At 34.3% G+C, this 27,074-nt stretch overlaps 2 protein-coding genes and 1 pseudogene across 12 annotated transcripts; all 3 read left to right on the top strand.

The window, feature by feature from the left end:
* The first annotated feature begins 3,838 nt into the window (after positions 1-3,838).
* Positions 3,839-4,721, top strand: LOC100778474 (heat shock protein 82-like; annotated as a pseudogene).
* Positions 4,722-6,015: 1,294 nt separating this feature from the next.
* LOC102669142 (uncharacterized) lies at positions 6,016-8,492 on the top strand. 9 transcript variants are annotated; one of them, XM_014772007.3, is made up of 5 exons: positions 6,016-6,252; positions 6,388-6,476; positions 7,253-7,343; positions 7,645-7,744; positions 7,838-8,492. In XM_014772007.3, the coding sequence occupies exons 1-5, from the start codon at positions 6,191-6,193 to the stop codon at positions 8,171-8,173; spliced, it is 678 nt and encodes a 225-aa protein (XP_014627493.1). In that variant the 5' UTR covers positions 6,016-6,190; the 3' UTR covers positions 8,174-8,492. The 9 variants fall into 9 exon arrangements, 4 of the variants coding, with proteins under 4 accessions (XP_014627493.1, XP_014627492.1, XP_006604172.1 ...); XM_014772006.3 differs by having other exon boundaries at positions 7,642-7,744; XR_005889857.1 differs by lacking the exon at positions 7,838-8,492 and having other exon boundaries at positions 6,388-7,131; positions 7,642-7,692.
* Positions 8,493-8,640: 148 nt separating this feature from the next.
* LOC100777943 (chloride channel protein CLC-f) lies at positions 8,641-16,237 on the top strand. 3 transcript variants are annotated; one of them, XM_041012466.1, is made up of 8 exons: positions 8,641-9,052; positions 10,744-10,938; positions 11,624-12,078; positions 12,714-12,818; positions 13,909-14,139; positions 14,286-14,498; positions 14,909-15,100; positions 15,867-16,237. In XM_041012466.1, exons 1-8 carry the CDS (start codon positions 8,782-8,784, stop codon positions 15,876-15,878), a joined length of 1,674 nt encoding a protein of 557 aa, XP_040868400.1. In that variant the 5' UTR covers positions 8,641-8,781; the 3' UTR covers positions 15,879-16,237. The 3 variants fall into 3 exon arrangements, with proteins under 3 accessions (XP_040868400.1, XP_014627491.1, XP_006604169.1); XM_014772005.3 differs by having other exon boundaries at positions 14,909-15,164; XM_006604106.4 differs by having other exon boundaries at positions 14,909-16,237.
* Positions 16,238-27,074: the final 10,837 nt, after the last annotated feature.

Raw genomic sequence — 27,074 nt, 5'->3', positions numbered from 1 at the left:
CTCTGCATTCTAAATTAAATTATATAAATTATATAAATTCTGTGTATTCTAGTCAATGCATACACTATTTAATTTTTTTATAAATTTATATAATTCAATTTAGAATACAAAAAATTCACATAATTTAATTTAATTTATACAAATATATAAACTATTTAATAAATATTATTTATCAATATAATAAAGATTTATAATTAAATTATATAAACATAACCGTCTTTCTACGACACATATTTGTAGAAACAAAGCTTTCAAGATTATTTTGATGATGCCAAAGATTATTAAAGATTCATTCAAACAAGATTAAAGAATCAAGAAGATTCAAGTGAAGATTCAAGAGAAGACTAAGATATGCAAGAACCTCAAGAAAAACATCAAGATAAGTATAAAAAGAATTTTTCAAAGAAAAGATTAAATAACACAATTTGTCCAAAAGAATTTTTCAAAGAAAAATCTTTTACCAGAGTTTTTACTCTTTGGTAATCGATTACCATAAGGTAGTAATCGATTACCAGAAGCCCAAACCAGTTTTACAAAGTAGTAATCGATTACCATGGGCATGTAATCGATTACCAATGTTTTTGAACGTTGAATTTCAAATCTCAAGAGTCACAACTTGTGACAAAATATTTTCAAAATAGTGTAATCGATTACCAGTGGTTTTTGAACGTTGGATTTCAAACTTCAACATGAAGAGTCACAACCTTTGATAAAATAAACTGTGTAATCGATTACACCATAATGGTAATCGATTACCAGCGACTAGTTTTGAAAAATAAATTGCCAAGAGTCACAATTTTTAAAGTGACTGGTTTTTGAAGAATTTTCCAAGAGTTATAACTTTTAAAGTGACTAGTTTTGAAGAGAGTCACAACTTTTGAAGAATTTGCCAAGAGTCACAACTTTTAAAGTGACTAGTTTTAAAGAAATTGCCAAGAGTCACAACTTTTAACATGGTTTCTTCAAGAGCCGTCAAATGGCTATAAATATGTGACAATGACACGAATTTCAAAATGGGATTATTCTCAACATCTTTCTAAGAGTTTTTGTTCAACACTTGTTTTGTAAAGAAAAGTTCATTGGGCAAAAACTTGTGCTATTCTATTTTCTTACTCTCCTCCTCCATTCTTACAAAAAGTTTTTCAAGAGACCTACTCTTGGTGACTGTTTTCAAGAGAAAGTCTTCTTGGTTGCAAACACTGAACACAAGGGACCAACGTTCCTTGGGTTCATTGCAAGAAGCAGGATTTACTTTTTGGTTGACCACTGGACACAAAAGACCAACGTCTTTTGGGTTCATTACAAGAAGTGGGTATAACTTCTTGGTTGTTATCACTGGACACAAGGGACCAACGTTCCTTGAGGTTCATTGCAAGAAGTGGGAATAACTTCTTGGTTGTAATCACTGAACACAAAGGAGGGAAGTCCTTTGTGGTTCATTGCTTGTAAAGGATTTTACAATGATAGTGAAAATCTCAAGCAGGTTGTTTGGGGACTGGACGTAGGCACGAGTTGTGGCCAAACCAGTATAAATCCGGTTTTGCATTCTTTCTTTCCTTAATCTCTTTTACTTTCTGTTGTGTTTATATTTCTTTAAGTTTATTTCTTCTTATTTGTTATTCGAGTAACTTACAATTAAATAAATAATTGAATCTAGGGAATATCTAAGAAAGAGAAATTTTCAATTAGGAATAGTCAATGAAATCTTAATTCAACCCTCCCTTCTTAAAATTTCTGAGGTCACTTGTCCAACAATATTCTAAGATAGTTAGAATGTGAGATGTAACGGATTGTTAAAATTTTCAACCTTTCCTTTTCACTTCTACTTTCTCTTTCTTTAATTAAAGAAGTTTTTTTTTTCTTCTTAGAACTTATCTTTTTCATCATTGATAAATGTTGCACTATCGTTCATAATGGAGTTCATTGCAATGATGAATCTAAAGGATGACCAAGTTTTATCAAGTAAATGCTTCTTTTAACTAAAGATATTTCTTTTAACTAGAGATATTAGCTTAATCCTGATAGTGCTGAGAGACCCTCCATGAGGAGAGTGTTGCAAATTCTAAACAATGAGGTTGCACCACTTGTTGTGCCAAAAGTGAAGCCAACACTCACCTTTTCTTCTGACCTACCTCTGCCTCTCACTATTGAGGACATTGTTTCAGAGGCTGATCAAGAGTCTATTTGTGAGATCAAAATTGACTGATCAACTCAACTTATTCTTTTCATTCTTTAATTGTTTTCGGGGATCATTTCTAATGCTCTACTCTACTATTCTGTAGTCTCAAAAACTAACAAGTCATATCCTACATAGTGATAGTTCATTCACAGAGCTAATACACTGAATTTCATGTGGCTAAGCTAAGTATGTTCAAAGCGCAACAGACAAAGCTTGTTTTGTTTTGTTTTGATCATAGTTCTAATAAGTAAAACCATGTTTTAGGTGCTCTCATTCTCATGGTGTTTGTACAGAATGAGGAAAGTAGAAAATTGACATAGATGTTTGTATATTACTACTACTACCAAGTAGGATTAGGCTGATCGGGTTTGTACAAAGGCTTTTGACTAGCAATAATTAGCAATCATGTTGTAATGTTTCATTTCAGAATTTTTAATCAGGGCCCTATTAATAATACGGGCCTTGGTCTCATTCTGTGTGTCAAACTTAATGGTATATTTTGGTTACTGCAGTTTGCTAGGCAACTTAATTTTCAATAAAAATAATATGGAATTGTTTTCTTCACTGAAACAAAAGTAAATCGCAATAGATACTCACAGAGAAGTAGGAGAAAGAGGCAATGCGCATGTTAAAGCCTTGCATACCATTGTAAATGTTTCACTTTAAAAAACATTACATGTACATCATCCCAATAATGCATTGATGTAAGCGTTACAAAAGAGGGGAGTTTGCACAATCTCACCAAAACCTGAAGTAGGGAGTTTAACTGTAATCTACTCTATTTTTATTTAATTACTCATTTATTCCATATATTTGCACAATCTTTATATTTTAATCATTGCACGTATACTTTTTAACTTATTTCCTACATATACATTTAGTCCGTTTTAGTCTCGGATAACAAGTACTAAAAGAAAAATGTTATGTTGTGAAGGTAGCTAGAGCATAATTAATCTTAATCATGCTGTAAGGAGAAGCACACATCTTAGCAAAGGAATGAACCCCATCTCTGCATTGTTCGTAATCTTGTCTCTTCTCCTGGTAAGCTTTTCTGAAGCAACTCATTTGATTTAAAATTTGAAACAGAGATGCATGGTTTATGACTTTTCTATGTTATATCTACTAAATAGGTTTCCAACATCAACTTAAGCCATGCAAGAAAAGACCTGGGGGATTATTGGAAGAAAATGATGAATGACCAACCTATGCCTGAAGCAATTAAAGAAAATTGTTCAAGTTCAACAAGTATCAGATGCAAGAACGGATCACTTTATAAGGGACTTCAATATAAAGCCTAATGTCATATTATATCACACCCATGTTAACGTTGTGTCCAAGAAGCAGAAGCAAAAGGCTTTTGACCACAAGTTTATACTAGTCTCAAGGAACGGAAAGTCATGGTAATTGAGCAAACCATCAAAAAGGGTTGAACAAGCAGAAACCTATTTGGATGAGGAAACCTGAAGAGCTTACGAAAGAAGAATATGCTGCTTTCTACAAGAGTGTTACCAATGATTGGGAAGAGCATTTGGCTATTAAGCACTTTTCTGTTGAGGGTCAGCTGGAGTTTAAGGCTGTCCTCTTTATCCCCAAGAGGGCACTTTTTGATCTCTTTGACACCAGGAAGAAGCCTAACAACATCAAATTGTGTGTTCGCCGTGTCTTCATCATGGACAACTATGAGGAGTTGATGCCTGAATATCTTAGCTTTGTTAAGGGTATTGTGGATTCTGAGGATCTTCCTCTCAACATTTCTAGAGAAATGTTGCAGCAGAACAAGATCCTGAAAGTCATAAGCAAGAACTTGGTCAAGAAGTGCATTAAGATGTTCTTAGAAATTGCTGAGAACAAGGAAGACTATAACAAGTTTTATGAAGCCTTCTCTAAGAACCTGAAACTTAGTATTCATGAGGATTCTCAGAACAAGACAAAGCTAGCTGAATTGCTCAGGTGTCACTCCACTAAGAGTGGTGATGAGATGACCAGCCTCAAGGACTATGTTACCAGGATGAAGGAAGGACAAAATGACATCTACTACATTACTGGTGAAAGCAAGAAAGCTGTCGAGAATTCCCCCTTCCTTGAAAGCTTAAGAAGAAGGGGTACGAGGTTCTCTACATGGTTGATGCTATTGATGAGTATGCTGTTGGTCAGCTTAAGGAATTTTAGGGAAAGAAATTGGTCTCTGCTACCAAGGAAGGCCTACAACTTGATGAGAGCGAAGACGAGAAGAAAAAGAAGGAAGATTGGCTGCTTAACTTCTAGCATACCCTCACGGAAGGTAAAAAATACTGATGTTTTAGCTGAACGTGAAACGTCTTCGTCTCAACATGTTTTAGTTTTGGAGCACTTTCTGATGTTCAAATGCTTCTCTTGGAAGCTGTAGATTGTGCTAGTTTGGTTGCCTATATTATTATGCTGAATGATAAAAAAAAAAAGATGACACAATATTTTTATTATCATTATTTATAAAATCCATAAAATTTAATAATTAACATATATAAAATAAATTGATATAGTTAATAATTGATTATTGAAATCTTTTTTAAGAATTTTTTCTTAGGCCCTAATAATTCTAAACAAGGCCATGCCATGGCCATGGTAGAAAACAACCTTTTGAATCTAAGTGGTTGCTGCCACAGCACAACCACTTTGAAGTTGCAAAGGCTACCCAAAATAAAGTTGTAATGTACATGGTCTCTTTCTATTAAGGCTCTAGCTTGAGGGGAAGCCATCGTATGCACTACTTTGTTAACCTTGTTATAAAAATATGAGGATCACTATACATTGAAGGGTGTCCAATTACAGTTTTCTCACATGTCTCTTTCTTTCTCTCTACTCACTCTCTCTTCTATCTATGCAAAGCTTATCCATAAACTACACCAGTGCTAGTAAAATACCACTGTGGCTAATAAAATGTACAATTTAAAAATAAAAAATGCTTAAAAAGTGGAGTTTTTGTCCACAAACAGTCACCAGAGGCAAAGCAATTGCAAAGATTCATTAAATATGTACATTACCTTCTATTGGAGGTATATTGACCCTTTCCTTTAGTAATAAAAACTCGAACACAACGTCCCAAATATACTTTATTATTCAATTCAAGAACTTGTGATTATAGTAGAAAATTGATTTTCAGGTTCAAGTCATAGCTGTCAACAGCGGTCGTAGCGGCCACTATAGCGACGGAGCAGAGCGACACCCATCCGTGACGGACACGTGTGTAGTGGCACGGTTTCGGGTCGCGGTTGGAGCGGCCGCTATCGCGGCGGAGAGGCGCGGGTTGCGGAGCAGTTTTTTGCATCGCTACTTCGAAGCACTGGTGGTTCTGAGTGGGTTTGGTGGTTCTGTTCTGTGTTGCTTCTTCTGCTTTGTTCTTCCCAGAGAGGAAGGGAGGGAGGGAGGGAGAGAGAGAGGGCTCTGTGTTTCTTCTTCTGCTCTGTTCTGCGTTGCTAAGAAATCCTCGATCTCAAATCTCACTTGACGAAGTTGCACCCACGCGCTCCACCAACTATTTATCTCCTCGTCTCCCAAAATTGTCCTGCCTTAACAATTATCTACCATGTGTATACCGTAAATTCACGTTTTAATATACCATTAGGAGATTCAAAAAAAAAAAAACATATATACCACTAAGGTTTGCTTATGTAGAAGCAAACAATATTAATATATAATAATAATGTTAATAATTAAATAATATAGAAATAATATTAAATAAATATAATAATATCATAATTTTATAATATTAAAAACTTATATATATATATATATATATATATATATATATATATATATTTGTTTTTCAACATATATATGATGGCTACACACTTGATCTTAACACTATCATTCAAGCATAGTTATCAATCGCTGTTAGTAGCTGGCTGCACTATTGAGGTGTCCTGGCTCTTGAGCATAACAGGAGCAGTAGAGGCGTGCTTCTCCATTGTGGAAAATTACGGCTGGTATTGATAAATGGCCATTTCATGATCACAGCAGCTGCTCTCAGTCTTCATGAGAAGCCACAAAATGCCCCTCTTTTTTGATCTTTTCATCCCATTTTCTTATGTTTTTGGGTCAGTAATCTCCTCTGATCAAATAGGGTTTTAAGAACTCAGGCCAATCTCATCATTCTTGCTTCTTGTATATTCATCTCTTCTGCATTTTGAGACATTCTCTGGCCAACATCACCAGTATTTCATGTGACCCAGGTTCTTTCCGCCCAGTGCATCTCTTCCTGCTGTCTCTGAAGTCTGTTTGCACTTCACACGCTGTCTCTCCAATCTTCACTGTTGTGTTCGTAAATTTCTGTTTTTTTTTTTTCCAATTCAAAGTTCAATCTTCTCAAATTTCTCTTTCTGTTTTTTTTTTTTAATAAATGTGAAATGTAAACATCTTTAATTTCTGGTATTTTTAAATTTTCAAGCATTTGTATATCTATAAATAAATATATTTTTCATATCTCATACCTATAATTTCACTTTAGTAGCTATCCTGCTATCTGCTATTTCATGTTATCATTTTCAAGGCTTTCTGTTACATGTTGCTATCTGATAAAAACCTTGGTAGAACTACACCATAAAAGTTAGCTGATATTGTGAATATATATATATATATATATATATATATATATATATATATATATATATATATATATGTTATTCCACTATAGTGTTTTCAAGGCTTCCTGTTATATGCTGCTATCTGATAAAAACCTTGGGAGAACTACACCATAAGAGTGTAACTTGTAGCGGTGCAAGTTGATCCCCTTTTTTGTGTGTATCCTTACCTTAGGTTTAGAAATTTCATTGTACCTCTTGTTCTTGTACCAATGCCAGTATTCACATGTGTTCATGCAACACAGCTTTAGTGGATCCCTATCCTTAAGACCTGGCAGGGGGCATGTAAGCATTTGTTAAACTAGTAGCATTAAAAGTACAACTTTCTTCTACAAAGTAAGAAAATGCTTAGTACTTGTTCTGTATACAATTTTTTTATACTATTTCCCATAATATAAGACCCTAACAGATCTTTATTCTTCTGTCCCTTTGCTTCCATGTCTTATGGTGAATGCAGAGTTAAAAGCTAATTCAACTTTTCCTGACAAGGCACCCTCTTCTGGCGCCTCTCCTCTTGACCAGCAATCCTTAGATCCACCTCAATCAACGTAAGTTATGAGCATCAGCACCCTACATGTGCATCAAATCAATTTTTTTAGTTTATATTTTAAACATGTTGGGCTTGACTGGAAATATATCGAATTTATTTAAAAAACAGAGGCAAGATTGTTCTTTTATGCTGAATTCACTGCTAACAGTTTTCTCATACCATTTTCTTAATGCAGCACTTTTCTAGTGTGTTTGTGCTGTGACTTGTTAATTCAACTGTACAATCAACACTTAAAAGCTTCTTTCAAATTCTCTGTTTTCCCCTGAGCTGAGGATTTTTTTTGTCTTTTATTTCAGAAGTGCTGGTAGAGTTGCATCACTTCGACAGCTTTCCAATAGTTTTGCTCAGTTCAATAATTTACACCTTTCACTTCGTTCAAAGAAGCCACTAACTAGAAAGGTACACAATGCAGAAGCAATCCTTGGTTTAAGTGATTACTTGTTTTGGCGACCTGTATGCCGTTTGAAAGTAATAGCATTGTGATGTTTACAGGATGCTGCAGCTATAAATGAACGGAGATTTGCCAAGATAAAGGAATACAAGGAGCGGAATGTTGAAGTGGAAAATGAAGCTTTTGACCGATACATGCAGAATGTAGATTTACTGGAGGAAGTATTAGCTGTGAAGTCGTTGGATGAGAATGTGCCCTCTGCATTGGAGTCTAATCCTACTACAATGGAGAGCAATGAGGCAATGATCCCTGGGTTAAAATTGCAGCTAAGATCAAATTCTATGAGAAGTGATGGTTTGAGAATGAGAATACAACAAATTGTAGACGAGGGATTAAAGAAGCTCGAGAAAAGTGCTGTAGATGGTGACATCAATTGATGATGAATCTAATAAAGCTTCAGAAAGGGGAAAGGGGATTGAAAGGTTATCAGCTATAAGTGATCTTATGGATAAAATCAAGGATTTAGAACTCAATAATTTGTCTGTAGACATTTTTTACAATGGAACATTATGATATCATTTGATCCATGTAGACCTAGTGGGAAAAGGCTTGCTTGTAGTTGTGTGTGTGTATATATATATATATATATATATATATATATATATATATATTTTTTTTTTTTTTTCTTTTAATGTTGTCTGGTAAGAACTTGGGCATTTATAAATTATTCTGGCGTGCTTGGCAAGCCGTCTTTGATACTTGTCTTTTGTCTGTTTCTTTGTTATACAGTGAAAACTAAAATCATTTGGTTTTGGGCTATCTGGTTATGCATATTCTATTTTTTATGTAAGGATCTTTGCCAAACCCGATGAGGAAGATGATTTATCTGATATATAATGAAATGTGGTCATCTGGGTGGATGTAATACATGAATGGGTAGGCTGGTACTCCAGTTGAAGGTGCTGCCTGGCTTCGTATTCAGAGATTGGCTGATACATGGCATCGAATCCTTTTAATACCTGTCACTGGAGGAGTCATTGTTGGCATGATGTGTGGTTTACTGGAAATACTGGACCAAATAAAGCAATCCACTTCCTCTCAAACACAAGGATTTGATTTTCTTGCAGGAATCTTTCCAACAATAAAGGCTATCCAGGCTGCAGTTACTTTAGGTACTGGCTGTTCATTGGGTCCTGAAGGTCCTAGTGTTGATATTGGGAAGTCATGTGCCAACGGATTCTCACTAATGATGGAACACGACAGAGAAAGGAAAATAGCACTTGTTGCGGCTGGTGCAGCAGCTGGTATTTCTTCAGGTAGCTGGCAATATTGTCAAAGCCACTTTTTAAAACTCATTTTGATGTTTATTCATTTCATATTATGGTCATTTAAACCTAGTTGAAAGTTTTAATGGTGATTTAACCAATGAGAAATTAGTAAAAAAAGTTGTTTATTGGTTCACCATATGCCTGCCATGTTGTACTCATTGTAGATTTTCCAAAATTAAAATATCCTAGTATACATGATGTGCTATTTGTTTTCTTTTCATAAAAGAAGAATGATGCAGAACTGCTATATCTTGACACCATAGCTGAAAATAACCTGGCTACAGGACTGCTATTCTTCACAGGACAGTATCTCCTATATCTGATAAGCACCCAAACACTTGGGGAACCCTCCCTTAAAAGTTAGCTATTAAGGGGGGAGAACCAGACCACTTAGGTACTCCGCTGAGCATCCCATACTACTCGATGTGGGACTTAGACACCCCATAATACACACAACCCTATCATAGCATTGCCCTTGAGAGCTGATGTCTTGGTGGCTGCACTCTATGATGCTTCACTCAGCCTTTCTGGTCAGACCTTCCGTAAGTAGCCCTTTCGGAGACATTGACAACCAGCTCTCAACCTGCCCTTGAGATTTTTCACTTTTTTTTTAATAAAAGAAACTTTTAATCAAGGAAAAAGAGAAAGTACTGTTGAGAAGTTTGAAACATCCCCTGAAAGAAACAAGAAAAATAATTATGTCGAGAGAAAACTAAATATGACAAAGAATCCTCTTGAAAATGACTGTTGGCTGAGTTTAGGGGCTAAGAAAACCACCCGTATCCCATAAGGCTTTGCTTGTTTTAAAGGAGGGAAATAATATACCAAAGAAACTTTGTACTATATTCTGTGGCACCCACACCTTTTACACTCTACTCTAATTAAAAAAAAAAAATCTTCTATTTCTCTCCTCTAAACCAAACACACCCTAAAAGAGGCAGAAGATTTTTTGGTTGTAGTTTTAGTTTCTTTTCAATTTTTTAGTTATAGCTTAACTCTGCTCTCTATATAATATCCTGTTGCAAAAGGACAGGGTCAGACAAGCAAAGAAACTTGGGGTTGCTTATATGATCTATTTTTGCTCCCACCCCACCTTCTTGTGCCTTAAGAGTATTCGTGATCTATCCTCTGTTCCCTTTCCTGTCTTAAATTATTGTTTTCTAAAAAAACTGTATTGTTGCAGGAGGTGGGGTCCTAATAAGATGTTATCTCATGAGAGATGAATTATTTTTGCTAATAAATTTGTAGCCCTTTGGGCATTTAATTTTGTTGCCAGGTCACAGGAAATAAGTTGAACAAATCATTATAAATTTTTATTGAGCAGTAAGTTTACACGCATACTTTTTAGTAGCTTCTTTTTGTTTTTTTAATGGAGCTCCAGATTAAATATAATAAACTGTTATATATTGTGTTCCAATGTCAGTTCTATAAAATTATGAATAAACCTCATTTGAGTGAATGAAAATTTCTTTCCTATGTGAAGATCAAGTCCCTGTACAGTTTTCTTCTATCTTGTGGCACCTAGCTTTGCTAGAGAGTTAAATCAATCTTTTCTTCCCTTGCTGATCTTGTTTCTTTTTTAAGAGTATGGATTTACTTTGCAGCATCTGGAATCTAGATTATTATGCTTTGGATTTTTAAATGTTGGTTGTTTTAGTTTTCAATTGTCCTCTCTTCAGGCTTCAATGCTCCAGTTGCTGGTTGTTTCTTTGCTATTGAAACTGTGCTGAGGCCTCTTCGTGCAGAGAACTCACCCCCATTTACAACTGCCATGATTATATTGGCTTCTGTTATCTCGTCAACTGTATCTAATGTTTTACAGGGGACCCAATCAGCTTTTACAATACCCGAGTATGATTTGAAATCTGCTGCTGGTACTTTTCCTTAACGTTGTTGTGTATGTTATATATGGTTTCGGTTTGTCATCATATTTGCCTTTTCAAATCTGTTATCTCATTTTTTACCCAATGAGAAGGAATTGCTGTACTTTTTCTGCTGAATTTATTGTTGATTGTATTGATGAGGTTAACGACACTTTTTTTTTTGGGAGGATTTTGTTGAAAGTACTGCATATATGAATTATGAAAAGTACTTCTGACTTCCTAATTCCACATTTTTTAGTATCCAATCTGTTTTTATATTCAATGTATGTTATGTCTGTCAATGTATCATGTAAATTATAGTAACTAAGAAAATTGTATTGTATTTTTTTTATATTCATAATATGTGGCATAGTTGAGAAACAATTTTCATTATATGTGTCAATTTTCTCTCTCTACAGTCTACACAAAATAGAATGATTTATTTTATTTTTTCCCCTTTGTCTTCTAAAATGGTTTATTCAAAGCCTCAGTCCCCTGTTAATCACATTGTATAGATCTGAAACTTTTTTACCTATGCTCCAATGATCTGTTTTAATAGAAAGGCCTAAGAGTTAGTCGCTGGTACATAAGCTCTATTGTCAACCAATATTAATCTTAACTTATTTGTTTTTCAATAGAAGAAAATCTTACCCTGATTCATGTGTTGTCTGATATTTCATCATGATGTTGCATGCAGAGCTACCTTTATACCTGATATTGGGAATGCTATGTGGTGTTATAAGTGTGGCCCTGACTCGTTTGGTTGCTTGGTTCACCAAATTATTTAAGATTATTCAAGATAAGTTTGGCATTCCTACCGTGGTCTGCCCTGCTTTAGGTGGCTTTGGAGCTGGGATCATTGCTCTTAAATATCCTGGAATATTGTATTGGGGTTTCACAAATGTGGAAGAAATTCTACGTACTGGAAAGAGTGCTTCAGCTCCTGGAATATGGCTTCTGGCTCAATTGGTAGCTGCTAAGGTTATTGCAACGGCTCTTTGCAAGGGATCTGGGCTAGTAGGTGGTCTTTATGCACCGAGTTTAATGATAGGTGCCGCAGCTGGTGCTGTATTTGGAGGCTTTTCTGCTGAAGTTATTAATTCAGCAATTCCTGGAAATACTGCTGTTGCTCAGCCCCCAGCATATGCTCTGGTAAGCTGAATTTACTGTAAGAGTATGTTTGGTATGGAAAAGAAAGAGAAAGGAAAGAAACGAGATGGAAAGAAAAGGAGTGGAAAGTAAGATGATTTTTTAGGTTGTTTGGTAAGAAAGAAAAGGAAAGAAAAGTAAAGTGTAGAATAAAAATAATTATTTTTAATTAATAAAAAGTTGACAAATAATATTTTTATTTTTTTAGTTTTATTATTTAAATATTAAAATGTTGACACTACAAATCATATTATATATAAATGTTTTTATTTATTACTTTCTTTTTATTCATAAACTATTTATTTATTTATAGTTTATTTTCAATTACATATTCTAATTTCTACACATAAAATTTGCTGCAAAATTCAAAGTTTTGAAAAGCTGCTAGTGTAGGAAGGATTGCTTCTTTTCTTTTTATGGGTCCCACTCATTTCATTCTTTCATTTCCTTTTTGTGTTCCTAACTATGGAAAGAATGAATTTTTACTAGTTCTCATTCCTTTTCTATTCCTTCCTTCTATTTTCTTTGGTACCAAACACATCATAAAGTATGTAGGTTACAGAAATGTCACTGCTAACAATAATACTGATTTGGTTGATGAAGATTCAGATAGTTACAAGTTAATCTAACTTCTGCAGGTTGGAATGGCTGCTACACTAGCATCTGCTTGTTCTGTTCCTTTGACATCGGTTCTACTTCTTTTTGAGCTGACAAAAGATTATAGGATACTGCTTCCACTCATGGTAATCCTTCAATAGAATTCTCTTACCAAAAAAAGGAAAATTACTGTTTGTTGCATGTGTAGTTTTCTGCTGTTCTAGTAGTTCCTATGACTACCAAAATGAGTTAATTGTAAATATCTTTCTTTTTGGTAGCTGAATTGTTAAAGATGATTGGCTTACTCTGACCATGATTCCTTTGTGTCACTGATGGTTATCCATATATGTCTGATATTTACACCATGGCAAGAGAAATTGTTTCTTTATGAATCCATGGCTTTGTTGTATTTTGATCTGGAGTTGAAAGTCAAAGTATATTAACATTTATATCCATGCATTGAAAGAAGAATTGCATAGTTTTCTCTTTTTTCAAGTTCATATGTATATGTGTAGCCATTCTGGTATGCAACAATTGCTTATATAAACAACTCTCTTTTTAATGCAACCTTCTCTCTTTTTCACGCTAACAACTTTAACCCTACAATTCTTTATGATTTATGACAGTTGTTTATTTTTATGCTGCTCCCTCTAAAATTGCTCTCAAATGATCTTGCATGTTTCTTAAACTTAGTGTGGTTAGACATGATCTATTGTCTGTGAAGTGCATTAGCTTTTAATGTGGTTTTGAATTCATAAATTCATTGCATTATTCTCTCTTTCAAAATATCAGTTGCTTTAGGAAGTTTGTTTTGTTACAGTTTATCTGTTGTTTTAGAAAATGAAGGTGGTATTAATTGGTATCTTCACTAAATGGAATGAGAGGGAGCATTAATGGAGTGATGGGTGTTTTGAATATTTTAGCAAAGGATAAATTAGTCAAATGCAGTTAAATTAATCAAGGCTATTTTATAGATTTTTTTAATTCTTGTGTAATTATCTGAAACGGCAGATATTTTAAATCAGAGAAAATACTTTTTTTTCAACTACTCCGGCTTTGTAATGCATGTGGAATTTTCTATCAACCAGAACTTGTGGCTTTAACTTTGAACTTCAACCTTCTTGTTTTATTCAGGTTTCCCATCTCCCTTAACTTGCAAATTGTGCATCTTTTTATTGTAGTGAAAATTGCTAATATTTAATGTTCTCATATTTGTCGTGTGAACCTTGCCCTTAGGGAGCTGTTGGATTGGCAATATGGGTACCCTCAGTGACAAACCGGGTGAAGGAGAGTGAGACACCTGATTCAAGTAAATCAGCAAGAGGATACTCTCCAATTTCACATGCCGGATATGATAATGAAGATAACTGGAGACAAGCCAATGATGGGAATGATTTAGAACTCCGTATTGTTGATGGCACTAATCTTGAACCAATTGATAAGGAACTGCTTCTGGACAATCTTCAGGTTGAGAAAAGATTTTTCGCATTTCCTTCTGATGACTGTCATTTCCATCTTCTGATGTTAACTCTGCAGCATGTTGACTTCTTTATCTTGTTTTTTTTTTATCTGTAAACTCTGTTGCCTTTGACACTAATATTTTTGGTTCTCAGGTTTCTCAGACCATGTCAAAACAATATCTGAAGGTTTTGTCATCTGCAACCCTGAACGATGCAATAAAATGCATGCATGACAGCCAGCAGAATTGTGTGCTGGTGGTTGATAAAGAAGATTTTCTAGAAGGAATATTGACAGATGGTGACGTTAAAAGGTGTCTGTCCCAGAAGTCTAATGACACTTCGAATGGCGATTCAGGGATTGTGGATGTATGTAGAAAATGCCTGTTATTTATGTATTCAAGAGCCATGTCTGTTTGCAAATTGTTTTAGAACCAGTTGTTTTCCATAATTCATGAAAAAAAACACAAATTTTTGGCAAGAACTGTATTCGGAAATATTTTTAGCAACAAACTTGACTGAACCAACTGTTTTCAAGATTTTGGTCTAGCAAGAACAGAATTGCTACTACTTTTATTTTTTGGAGTTATAAACTATAATAATTCTTTGATGAATGGATTTTAGATGTACCATTGAGAAAATACTACCGAAATTCATGTCTGGATCTTCATGCTATACTGCTAGGATAGAATTGTCATTAATTTATTATAATGTCTGTACTTCATTGTTGCCAGTCTTCTCTAAATCTCTAATGATAATTCAAATTGGATATTTGACAGGCAAACACATGCCTTGTTTCCTCTGTTTGTACTCGAGGGATGAGCTATCGTGGACGAGAGCGAGGAATCTTAACCTGCTATCCAAATACTAGTTTGGCTATGGCCAAAGAGTTGATGGAGGCCAAGGACATTAAGCAATTACCAGTGGTTAAACGTGGTGTAGATCAAAGTAGAGAAATGAAGAGGAGAATTGTTGGTCTTCTTCATTATGATGCATTATGATACACAACACTAAATCTGGGTTTCTCTTTTCCACGTATAAAATGCCTTTTAGCTATGTCCTTTGGATCTTTTATAATACAATGAATACTTTTTTCCACTGCAAACTAGATTTTGTTTAATTAGTTGAGCACATGGGAATGATGCTCATTTCTTGTCTGTCTAGACTGACTATATTTTGAACAAAAGCTGGTTTTTAAAATTTCTACTTACCCAACTTTTTCCTGATAGTCTTTGATACGTTCGAAGAACTTAAGGAATCAGGCAGATAAGAAATCGATCTTTTAAAGGTTTATAGCCTTTTCTTCTCTGCCACTATTTGTTGAACAACATTATTATAAAAATAGAGCACAATTTTGTATATTTCCTGTGTGAATGTGATTATGTATTCCGACACATTTAATTGCCTAAGTACTGTTACAATTTGTTGAGATATGATAGCGATTTGGGAGATATGATAATATATGATTCTGTTATAATATGGTGAACAGAATCATATTTTAATCTCTACCATATTATAACAGAATCATATCTTAACACAATCTATCTTCTTTCCACATTTTCTTCCTGCTAGTTGGTGGTTGAGTATGATAAATACTTTTCTCTGAAGTCTCAATTGTCTTCTAAGTTTTGATCTCATCATTCTGATGGCAATGTCTAAGAACAATTTGTAGCCAAGTAATTATTGTTTCCATTCATATTACCTTTGTTGATATATTTGTCTAATGTCTATGGGCAGGAAAGATATTAATCACAGGCAGACAGCCCATCAAAACAGGACAGATAACAATTTGGCTGTGAAAACAACAAATGGGCACTAATTCTGTAGTCAATCTTTTTTGTTGCTCTTATGAAGGAAATAGTGAGGTTGTAGCAAGAAGCTCCCTTGGTTGCCTTCAAAAGTGAGACTATATAATTCATGCATATTCTAGTGCCAAAATAATGGTTATTGGATAAGGAAGAAAGTATTTCCAACCCCCACAAGTCTAAATCATAACTTGAGATTCTTTTGCATAATTTAGGACACTGCAGCGTGTAAAGTAACTCTTGAGAAGCAAAGGACTACGGAATACGATGGGAAATAGAAAAAAAGGTGTTTAAACACTGAAATTTGTTCCTTTTGTATTTCTATTCTTCCCTCCTCAACATAGGACTTTTTTTTAGGCAAAGCAAAAACATACTTAATTTCGATACCATTATCTTTTTTTTTTTTTTAATGAAAATTCTGTTATGCCATGGTTCATCTTGTGAATTTCATCTCCAATAGTAATATATTATTATTTTTGAGAATTCAATAGCGAAATATGGTTGATTGAAGCATGTCTTTAACTAGTATTTTTACGGCAAATTTCTCCAGATGGAGTGCTTTTACAAAGTATTTCTCCAAAGGGGGTCGTTTTCAAAAATTTTACGTGGGGGGGTTGTTTTCTACATAAACTGCATGGGGCTCATAGCAAACCGCCATTGGCAATGGCGAGTTTGCTGAGCATCTCCCACGTGGCAAGGAAAACGCTAGTACCATTGGCGATTTGGTAGCAGGTGCAAGTCGCCAGTACTCCTGGCGAGTCTGGTCACAGGTAAGTAAACCGCCAGTTTGACTGGCGGTTTTGCTTTTGCAAGATTCAGTTTAGCTTTTCAGAGAGAGACACGTTGTTCCAGCTTTTTCAGATAAAAGAAGGCACGTTTTTCAGGTAGGGGAGTTGCAACTGTCATTGGCGACTTAAGGGCAAGTTGCAACTCCCACTAGCGAGTTAGGGCACAAGAGTTAGCCACTTCTGGTGGCGAATTAAGGCCTATATATACTCTCAACGTTGCTGCATACTCTTTTTAAAATTGTGATTGTTTAGGAATTGCGCTTATTTGCTTCTTCAATGTTGCTGTGTACTTAGATTTAAGGGCTTTATATACGTGAAATTCATCTCAACATTGCTGAGATTTCAATTTTTAAAATTGTGAGTGTTTAGGAATTGCGCATAAAGTTTTGTATTTGATTTGGTTGTTCAGTTTTAAATATTTGAATGAGGCTATAATTTGTGTTATAATTTATTTTTTTCAAAACTATGAGTGTTTAGGGATTTATCTGCATAAGGTTTGATATTTGAGGCTTAAAGATAAATTCCTTGTTTGAAATTTGCAGATGCCCTTGTTTGATTTTGCGCTCAACTTCACACAGTTACTATTCATGTTTGCATTATTTTAAAATTTTCATAATAAATTCATTTATTGTGTTATTCAGAAGGAGGAAAAAAAAACAATACTTACCCTACTACAAATTTTAGTATCATTAATATAGGTTATGTTTGACTAGAATAAAAACATGCATTTTGAAATTATGTTAAATTTAAACATACTACTTTATTTATAGGTTACTAAAGTTTTTTTAATAAAATAAATATGAAAACATGATTAGTGTAAATTATTTATATTATTACTTAAAAAATAATAGGTTCCTTTTTTGGAAGTAAAAATAACATGTTCTTATATATATTAAAAAAATTATAATTGATAATACGTTCCTTTTTCAAAATTAATAATTTGTGTTATAATTTTATGTAAGTAATTATTTATAGTAGTTTGAATGTATAGTTTTTATTAATTTTATAATTAAATTAGATTTATAGTTTATTTTGTAGTTTCCAGTAAAATAATTTATATGATAATTTTTTTTAAGTAATCTTTAATTAGAAGTAGATTTTTGCTTTAAAGTAATTTTTTAAGTAATTTTTTATTTTATTTCTTAGCTTGCAGTAAAATAATTTATATCATAATTTTTTAGTAATTTTTAATTAAAACTAGATTTTAGCTTTAAGAAATTTTTTTAAGTAATTTTTTTTATTTCTTAGTTTCCAGTAAAATAATTTGTATTTGTATTATAATTTTTTTAAAGTAATTTTTAATTAAAACTAGATTTCAGCTTTCAAGTTATTTTTTGTAACTAATTTTTTTTATTTCTTAGTTTCCAGTAAAATAATTTGTATGATAATTTTTTTTAATTAATTTTTGATTAAAAGTGAATTTCAGGTTTCAAGTAATTTTTTTTAAGTAATTTTTTTTATTTCTTAGTTTCCAGTAAAATAATTTGTATGATAATTTTTTTGAAGTAATTTTTTAATTAAAAGTAGATTTCAGCTTTAAAGTAATTTGTTTGAAGATTTTTATTTTATTTCTTAGTTTGCAGTAAAATAATTTGTATCATAATTTTTTTAAGTAATTTTTAATTAAAACTAGATTTCAACTTTCAAGTAATTTTTTTAAAGTAATTTTTTTATTTGTTAGTTTGCAGTAAAATAATTTGTATTATAATTTTTTTAAGTAATTTTTAATTAAAACTAGATTTCAGTTTTCAAGTAATTTTTTTTATTTCTTAGTTTGCAGTAAAATAATTTGTATTATAATTTTTTTATTTCTTACATTTTACTATTTTGAATTTATAATGAATAATTAATTAAAATATTGTTTTTGTAGGTACATGATGAATTCGGTTATAACAGTGTTGTATTTCAATGGAAGGGTATATGAAGATAATGATGGTGTAATATTCGAAGGCAGTAAAAAACCGATTCAGATTAAACGTGGAATTAGTTTCAATGCTTTGAAGAAAAAAATTGGAGACAAGGTAAAGTTAGAAAATAATGAAATTATTTCTGCTATCAGTTGTAGATCTTTAGTGTCAGAAAAATATATTGCCTTGCAAATTTGCGATGACGAAGACGTTGAAACGATGCTGGAAAGTTTTAAACAACAACAAGAAATGTCAGTTCTAGAATTGTACATAGAAAAGGATGTGGCTGGTGGTTCAATGTTTCATTCTGCAAATTCCCTTACATCATGTGGAAATTATGTATCTAATGATGACACACAACCGCCAACAAATATGAGCAATTTAAATCTTGACGAAGATGATGATCATGATGATGATGATTATCTTGTGTCTAACTCATATGTTGAAGAGTCGTTAGACGAAGATGACAGTGTTGACGGTATATCAGATACAGACAATGAAGTCCCCGACATGATTCCACCAGTAAGAATTGTTCACCCAGCAGAAGGTATGAATTCCTCTTAAAAAATACGTCAATACATTTATTATTTAACGACAATTGTATTAAAGGCCAAATAAGTATGATTTGAATTTTATTTTGGACTATAAGGTGTACAAGGAATTCAGAATCCATTTTGGAATGATGCTTTGCATTATAATAATATCAACTGGAGTCATCCTGATGAGGAGGACTTTTGTGGGTTTGGAGATGCCATCCAGTTTTAATGTTGGCCAAGAATTATATGTTGACATGGAATTTGATAGTAAAGATGCGGTCAAACAATATGTTATGAAGGTGCATCAAAGTTTCAAAGTGGTTGAAAGCAAATGGACAAGTATGTGGTTTGTTGTGTGAATAAATATGCAGATTGTCCTTGCCCTTTCTACATGAGGGCAATTCTATCTAAAAAAACTTATTCATGGAAAGTCATCAATGGGGTGGACCACACACATGTCTCAATATGACCATGACCAAGATCACGAACAACTTGATTCAGATTTAATTGCCACTTGTGTAGTAGGTACGTATTTTATGTTCATATTATGTTATTGTTTAGCCTTAATTGTCATTTAAATTTTGTTATTCTATTCACAGGCATGATCTGAGAAGATCCATCCATAAAAATTTCATTGATTCAAGAGAGGATTAACAGTCAATTTGCGTATAAGGTGTCGTACAAAAAAGCTTGGTTGGCGAAACAAAAAGCCAGTGCTATTGAATATGGCGATTGGGATGAGTCATATGCGAAACTTTCGTCGTGGCTAACACACATGCAAAATCATTCTCCTAGATCGTATTTTCAAATACTACATGACGATTTTATCGTTGGAAATACGGTTAGTCGCGAACACTACCAATTTCATAGAGTTTTTTGGACTTTTGGCCAATGTAAAGAGGCTTTCAAGTACTGTAAGCCAATCATACAAGTTGACGGCACACATTTGTACGGCAAATACCGTGGGACCCTCTTAATGACCACATCACAAGATGGAAATGGTGGTGTCCTTCCTCTAGCATTCGCCGTGGTCGAAGGTGAGACGTTGACAGCGTGGTCATGGTTTTTGGCACACCTGCGTGAACATGTCACAGATAAAAATGGTATTTGTCTGATATCTAATCGACACGCGAGTATAAAGTCCGTTGTCGCTAACGAAGCACTTGGCTGGCAACCTCCCCACGGTTATCATGTCTACTGCGTGCGACACATAGCAAGCAACTTCAATCGAAAATTCAATAATGCGAAACAAAAAGAAATGTTGAAGAAATTGGGTAAGATTTCATATTTGATGGTCACGTTTATTTTACTTTCATTTATACTTAAAATTGTTATTCATAACTATTTTTATGCAGCCTACACTCCTTGCAAGCACATTTTTGATCAAAATTTAGAAAAATTTCGTGAACTGAGTCCAGCCATAGCAACATGGATTGATCGCATCTCAAAGGAAAAATGGACGATGGCTTACGATAGAGAAGGACGTCGATATGGCCACATGACAACGAACCTCTCAGAATGTATCAATAAGGTTTTAAAGGATTGTCGCAACATTCCCATAACAGAATTGGTGAAATCAACGTACAGTAGGTGTCGAAAGTACTTTGTTGAGCGTGGCCGCCAAGCCCAAAGACAGTTAAATGAAGGCCAAGTATATTGTTCAAAGCTTGTTAAAGAACTGAGGAAAAATCAAGAACAAGCTTGTGCGCACATCGTTCGCGTTATGATATCCACTCCACAAGGTTTGAAGTAGAGGAGAGCTTCAACCCTATAACGCAACGTGGCGGACAAAAGTGGGCAGTAAACTTGAATGGTCGTCATTGTCAATGCGGAAGGTATTCTGCGCTTCACTATCCATGTTCACACATTATTGCAGCTTGTGGTTACGTGAGCATGAACTACGACCAATATATAGATGTTGTTTATACAAACGAGCACATCTTAAAAGCTTACTCCGCACAATGGTGGCCTCTTGGGAATGAAGCGGCTATTCCTCCTTCTGATGACGCATGGACACTTATCCCTGACCCAACTACAATTCGTGCGAAAGGTCGGCCAAAATCAACAAGGATAAGAAATGAGATGGATTGGGTCGAACCATCTGAGCACCGAACAAAATGCAGTAGATGTGGAGCTGAAGGGCATAACAGGCATCGCTGTCCAATGCAATCTGAGCGTGGGAGTTGTTCAAATCGTTGATTTATGTATGTTAGTCGAGTGACTTGTATTTGTTTACGTTCTGTTCAATGTATTGAATTTCTGGGGTTCAATGAATTCGGTAGTTAAAAACATTTTGTCTTTTGTACATGACTTATTTGTGGGGTTCAATGAATTCGTTAGTTAAAACCATAAACATAAACCCTAAACCTAAACCACTAATTTTGACCCTCAACCACTAAACCTAAACCCTAACCACTAACTCTAAACCCTAAACCCTAACCACTAACCCTTAACCTCAACCACTTCCTCTAACCCTAACCCCTCCCCCTAAACCCTAACCCCTACCCCTTAACCTCAACCACTACCCCTAACCCTAACCCCTCCCCATAAACCCTAATCTCTAACCCTAAACCCAAACCCCAACCCATAAACCCTAACATCTAACCCTAAACCCTAATTTTGGATTTATCTACTTTAATTTTTCTTTATGACTTTATTTATTATTCTAGTTTGATGCGCGACATGAAAATAGTCATTATGATTACTAACCCATAACCCATAACCCTAACCCTAACTCATAACCTTAACCATAACTCATAAACCCTAAGTCCTAAAAGTAACTCAAAAATCCTAAACATAACTCATAACCCTAATCCTAACTCATAAAACTAACCCATAACCCCTAAACCTAACTCATAAACCCTAAGTACTAAAACTAATTCATAAACCCTAACCCAAACTGATAACACTAGCCCATAACCCTAACCCTAACTCATAATCCTAACCCTAACTCATTACCCTAAACCATAACCCTAACCCCTAAACCAAACTCATAAACCCAAAGTACTAAAACTAATTCATAAACCCTAACCCTTACTCATAAACCCTAACCCTAATTGATAACACTAGCCCATAACCCCGAAACCCTAAGTCATAAACCCTAAATCCTAAAACTAAATGTTAAACCCTAAAGCTAACTAATAAACCCTACCCCTAACTCATAACCCTAACCCATTACCCATTACCCTAAACCATAACCCTAACCCCTAAACCTAACTCATAAACCCTAAGTCCTAAAACTAACTCATAAACCCTACCCCTAACTCATAACCCTAACCCATTACCCTAAACATAACCCTAACCCATAACCTACGTCATAAACTCTGACTAATAATCCCTAACCCTAACTCATAAAACTAGCCCATAACCCCTAAACCTAAGTCATAAAACTAACTCATAAACCCTAACCCTAACTCATAAAACTAGCCCCTAACCCCTAAACCTAAGTCATAAACCCTACATCCTAAAACTAACTCCTAAAACCTAAACCTAACTAATAAACTCATAACCCTAACTGTAACTCATAAACCCTAACCCATAACCCATACCCATAACCCTAACCATAACTCATAAAACTAGCCCATAACCCCTAAACCTAAGTCATAAACCCTAAGTCCTAAAACTAACTCATAAACCCTAAACCTAACTAATAAACCATACCCCTAACTCATAACCCTAACTGTAACTCATAAACCCTAAACCTAACTCATAACCCTAACCCATAACTCATAACCCCTAACCCAAACTCATAACTCTAACCCATAACTCCTAAACCCTAAACCTACTTTAATTTTTCATTTAAAAGTTGAAAATGGTGTTTGTCGTTAGTCAGTACCATTACTTATTTTCATTTGTCTACTTTAATTTTTCTTTACGACTTTATTTATTATTCTAGTTTGATGCGCAACATAAAAATAGTCATTATGGTGTCCGCGATGGTGATTCCATAACAAATAGTCATTGAAAATGAAATTCCATAACACATTCCATAACAAGTACTATGAGATACCATAAATTAAGTCTGAAATTCAAATTACAAAGATACAACACAAATTTTAAATAGAGACATAAAAATCAGTCATTATGGTGTCCGTGATGGCGTGAGCCTGTGCCACATGGTCGATCCCACCTTCGGGCTTCACGATCAGGATTTCTTCTTGCCCGCTGTCGCCGCCCTTGTTGCTCAGCCTCAACAGAAAACTCGTGACGCAAATCAACACCTAATAAATCACCCATATCAGGTATTGCTCCGGGTACATTCCATTGCGGAGCTAATGGGGCATTAGGTGTTGCCATTGGGACATCATGTTGCTGCGAATGGGTCATGGTCGGCCATGAAAAATGAGGATGTGTTTCCGCAACACCACCATACGAATGTTCACTTGCAAACATATCAGTATCATGACCTTCGAAAGGATACTGATATATCTGCGAAGGATACTGAGAAAATGTTGGTGGCGTGTTGTACATTCCATGGCCACACTGCTCAATTTGTTGGGAAAAATCTTCCGTTTGAACAATCTCCCTGCGTCTGTCAAAACCTCGAGTTTCCACACTAGACGGAAGCATGTGAAACTGTTGTGGCGGAAATCGACACTCTGATGCTGGACCATGTTCCACAGGCTCAGTGATCCTCTCTTGCTCTTCGGATAAAATCGTCAGCTTCTCCACATAAGGCACGAGATCATCCACTGTCCATGTGTTACGCCCTTGTGGTGACACCATATACTGCAATGTCTCGGCAACTTCACCCTGCAATTATTAGGGTCAGCAAATTAATGTCGATGCTTTAAAAAAAAAATGGAGTTAAATATTTAAAAAGAAATAAATACCAATGTAGCTGTCGTTGCATTGTTTTGGTCGACAAACATCTTTGTTTTTCGCCTATGCCAGACCATGTAATCTGAGTTAAAACTCAATAGGCCCTTCTGTCGAGGATAAATGTCGACCCTAAAGTCAGCTCGATTATTCCACTGACTGATCATTGGGGCCAACAGCTGGAACCAATTTTCATCTTGTTTGCCTTTCAGCGTTAGCCCATGGATATTTTGTGGTTACGAAGGAGACTCCGGAATAGGTTGTTGCATTTCAAATTGTCGCAACACTCTATCGGGTTGGTGCCACTCTACAACATGGAAACAAATGAGTGGCACCACTGCGCACCACGCCACACTACCAACCAAACAAATGGGAGGCAACATCGACAAAACAGTTGCTATGTAAGGCTCCCACAGAAACTGCATACAATAAGACAATTGTTAATTTTGACTTAAACATGACATTTTATTTATTATTTAACGAATACATAATGATCTTCTTACCTCATGTCGTTTCATGATATCCAATTTGCGACGGAAAACTATTAGATCATCATTGCCAATATGTTGGTTTCCACGTCGCAGCCACCTACAAAAAAAATATGAAATAATTAGTGGCGACGCGTTACATTATTGATTATTTTCAAATGATTTTTTTTTTAAAACAACTAACTTGTGCCCCAGTGGTTTATTTTCTAGTATAGGAGGAGTCCTCTTTGGAGCCAAAGTCGTGCAGCGTTCCCATGCCCACATTTGGATCAAGATGCACATACCTCCGATTGATTTAATTTTGTAATCGGTGGCGCTGCACATCTCTCTATATAAATAAGCAAGCACAGCAGGTCCCCATGCATACGTGCTGCACTGTTCAAAGTCCCGTTAAAATTGAAGGTACCTTAGGAAAACTTTACTGCTGCTTTTATCAACAAATAGAACACCTCCTATGAATTTGAGGATCCATGCACGGGTAAATCTTTGTAGATATTCTACGTTACCGTCATGGATATTTATTTCTGAGAAATGGTGAGCCAGCCAACTTAATTTTACCACACTGCCTTGTAGTTCACCCTCCTATGGTCTAACGCCCAACAATTCTTCACACAATTCGTCCCAATCAAGATTAGTCTGACCAATTAATGGTGCCCCATCAACCGGCAGACCTAATAATACAGATACGTCTTGAAGAGTAATCGTACACTCTCCGCATCTCATGTGAAATGTATGGGTCTCGGGCCTCCATCTTTCAATTAAGGCAGTAATTAATGACAAATTTATTTTGAGGTAGCCCATCTTCATTATCCAGTAAAAGCCAGATTGTCGAAGCAGATGAATAATTTCCTCTGGTACCTCTTCTTGACCTTGATAAATGGGGACAGCTCGTCGAATATGCAATTTTCTGTCTGGTTCCCCATTCCAAACATGTTCTGAAACAGTTTGGGTTGCATCCATAAAACGTCTCCTTCTATTGGACCAGACTTAATTTGTATACTTGATGAAGACGAGGACGAAGATGCCATCGATACTGTAAAAAAAAATATAATCACAAAAATTGACAACAAAAATTTAACATAAAAAAAATTAATTTGACTTACAACAAATTAATTAAAATGTCACTAAATAACAAAATACATAAATTTGAACAACAAAATACTATACAAAATTAAAAATCTTTAAACTGAATAATATTAACATTCTAACAAAATTATAAATTAAATTACATAAAAAACATAAAATACTAACTAAATTACTAACTAAAATGCTATACAAATAACAAAATTAAAAATTTAAATACATACATAAATTTAAATAAATACATAAATTTAACTAAATTACTAATTTATTTTCCGATAAATAAAATTTAAATTAAATTACATATATTACAAGAAAAATTAAAAAAAATAAACTAAATAATATCAACATTCTAACTAAACCTAACAAACTATATATATAACATAAATAATATCATACAAATTCTAAAAAATCTAAACCAAATAATAATAACATATCAATTAAAAAAATTTAAACAAATTCATATTAACAAATTAACTACAACTAATGTACGTATAACACAAATAATTTTATTATTTTAGGATACTACTTAAAATTTAAAATTATCACCTAAACTAAACAAACATACTATACATATACTAACCAAAATCTACACAATATATAAAACAAATAATACCATACTAATTTATAAAATCTAAACAAAATAATATTATCAAAAACTAACCTAAAGCACAATTAATACTAACTTAACATATGTATATTAACCTAACTAATATTCTTAAAATAATATTTATAAATTAACTAAAACTAACCTAACATATATATATAACACAGCTAATAATTTACAACTTACAAAAATCTAACCTAAATAACATTAATATCTCAACTAAAATTAATTTAACATATATGTATATAACATAAAAGTATATAGCAAACAAGATAAAAATAAATTAACTAACCTCAAATACGTACTAAGAAAACCAACCAAAAGGTGTAGGCCAAAGAAGAACAAAAACTTTACCTACAACATATAAAAAATGTATCAATTAATATTAATATATCAATTATACTTAAACATATATATCACACAAAAAAAAAAAAAATGTTCAGTTAACAATATACTTACCAATAACACAGCCCTTGGCAACAAAATAATATGAGTTCACTGGAGGAAGCAAACAACAAAGGGAGGAGAAGGAAGAAGCAATGCAGTGAAGATTCAAAAACGAAGCAACTAACGACCTCCTGCATTGCTTTATAGGGAAGAAAAAAAAATTTGAACAAAGCAAATCGCCACCATGACTGGCGATTTTCTGCTGCGCCTGCAACCTACACCACAGCGTAGCTGCACCGCCTAGGCTACGACTGAGCACCCTGCAAAGCCAACCCGCTAGTCAAACTAGCGGTTTCCAAAGCCATGCACAGACTCGCCACCTCAAGCTTCTATGGAATCGCCAGTGGTACTGGCGTTTTCCTTGCCATGTGAGAGATGCTCAGCAAACTCGCCATTGCCAATGGCGGTTTGCTAAGAGCCCCATGCAATTTACGTGAAAAACAACCCCCCCTCGTAAAAATTTTGAAAA

This window comes from Glycine max, chromosome 19 (genome assembly GCF_000004515.6).
Source record: "Glycine max cultivar Williams 82 chromosome 19, Glycine_max_v4.0, whole genome shotgun sequence".
Lineage (NCBI taxonomy): Eukaryota > Viridiplantae > Streptophyta > Magnoliopsida > Fabales > Fabaceae > Glycine > Glycine max.
This window is presented reverse-complemented; position numbering and strand designations above follow the sequence as displayed.

Bases quoted from the DNA above. Each gene is read 5' to 3' on its own strand.
- LOC102669142 (XM_014772006.3), top strand. From the start codon at position 6,191: ATGAGAAGCCACAAAATGCCCCTCTTTTTTGATCTTTTCATCCCATTT. The intron at 7,344-7,641 runs GTAAGTTATGAG...CTTTTATTTCAG, and splicing joins TTAGATCCACCTCAATCAAC to AAGTGCTGGTAGAGTTGCAT. The intron at 7,745-7,837 runs GTACACAATGCA...TGATGTTTACAG, and splicing joins AGAAGCCACTAACTAGAAAG to GATGCTGCAGCTATAAATGA.
- LOC100777943 (XM_014772005.3), top strand. From the start codon at position 8,782: ATGATGTGTGGTTTACTGGAAATACTGGACCAAATAAAGCAATCCACT. The intron at 12,079-12,713 runs GTAAGCTGAATT...TAACTTCTGCAG, and splicing joins AGCCCCCAGCATATGCTCTG to GTTGGAATGGCTGCTACACT. The intron at 14,499-14,908 runs GTATGTAGAAAA...GATATTTGACAG, and splicing joins GCGATTCAGGGATTGTGGAT to GCAAACACATGCCTTGTTTC.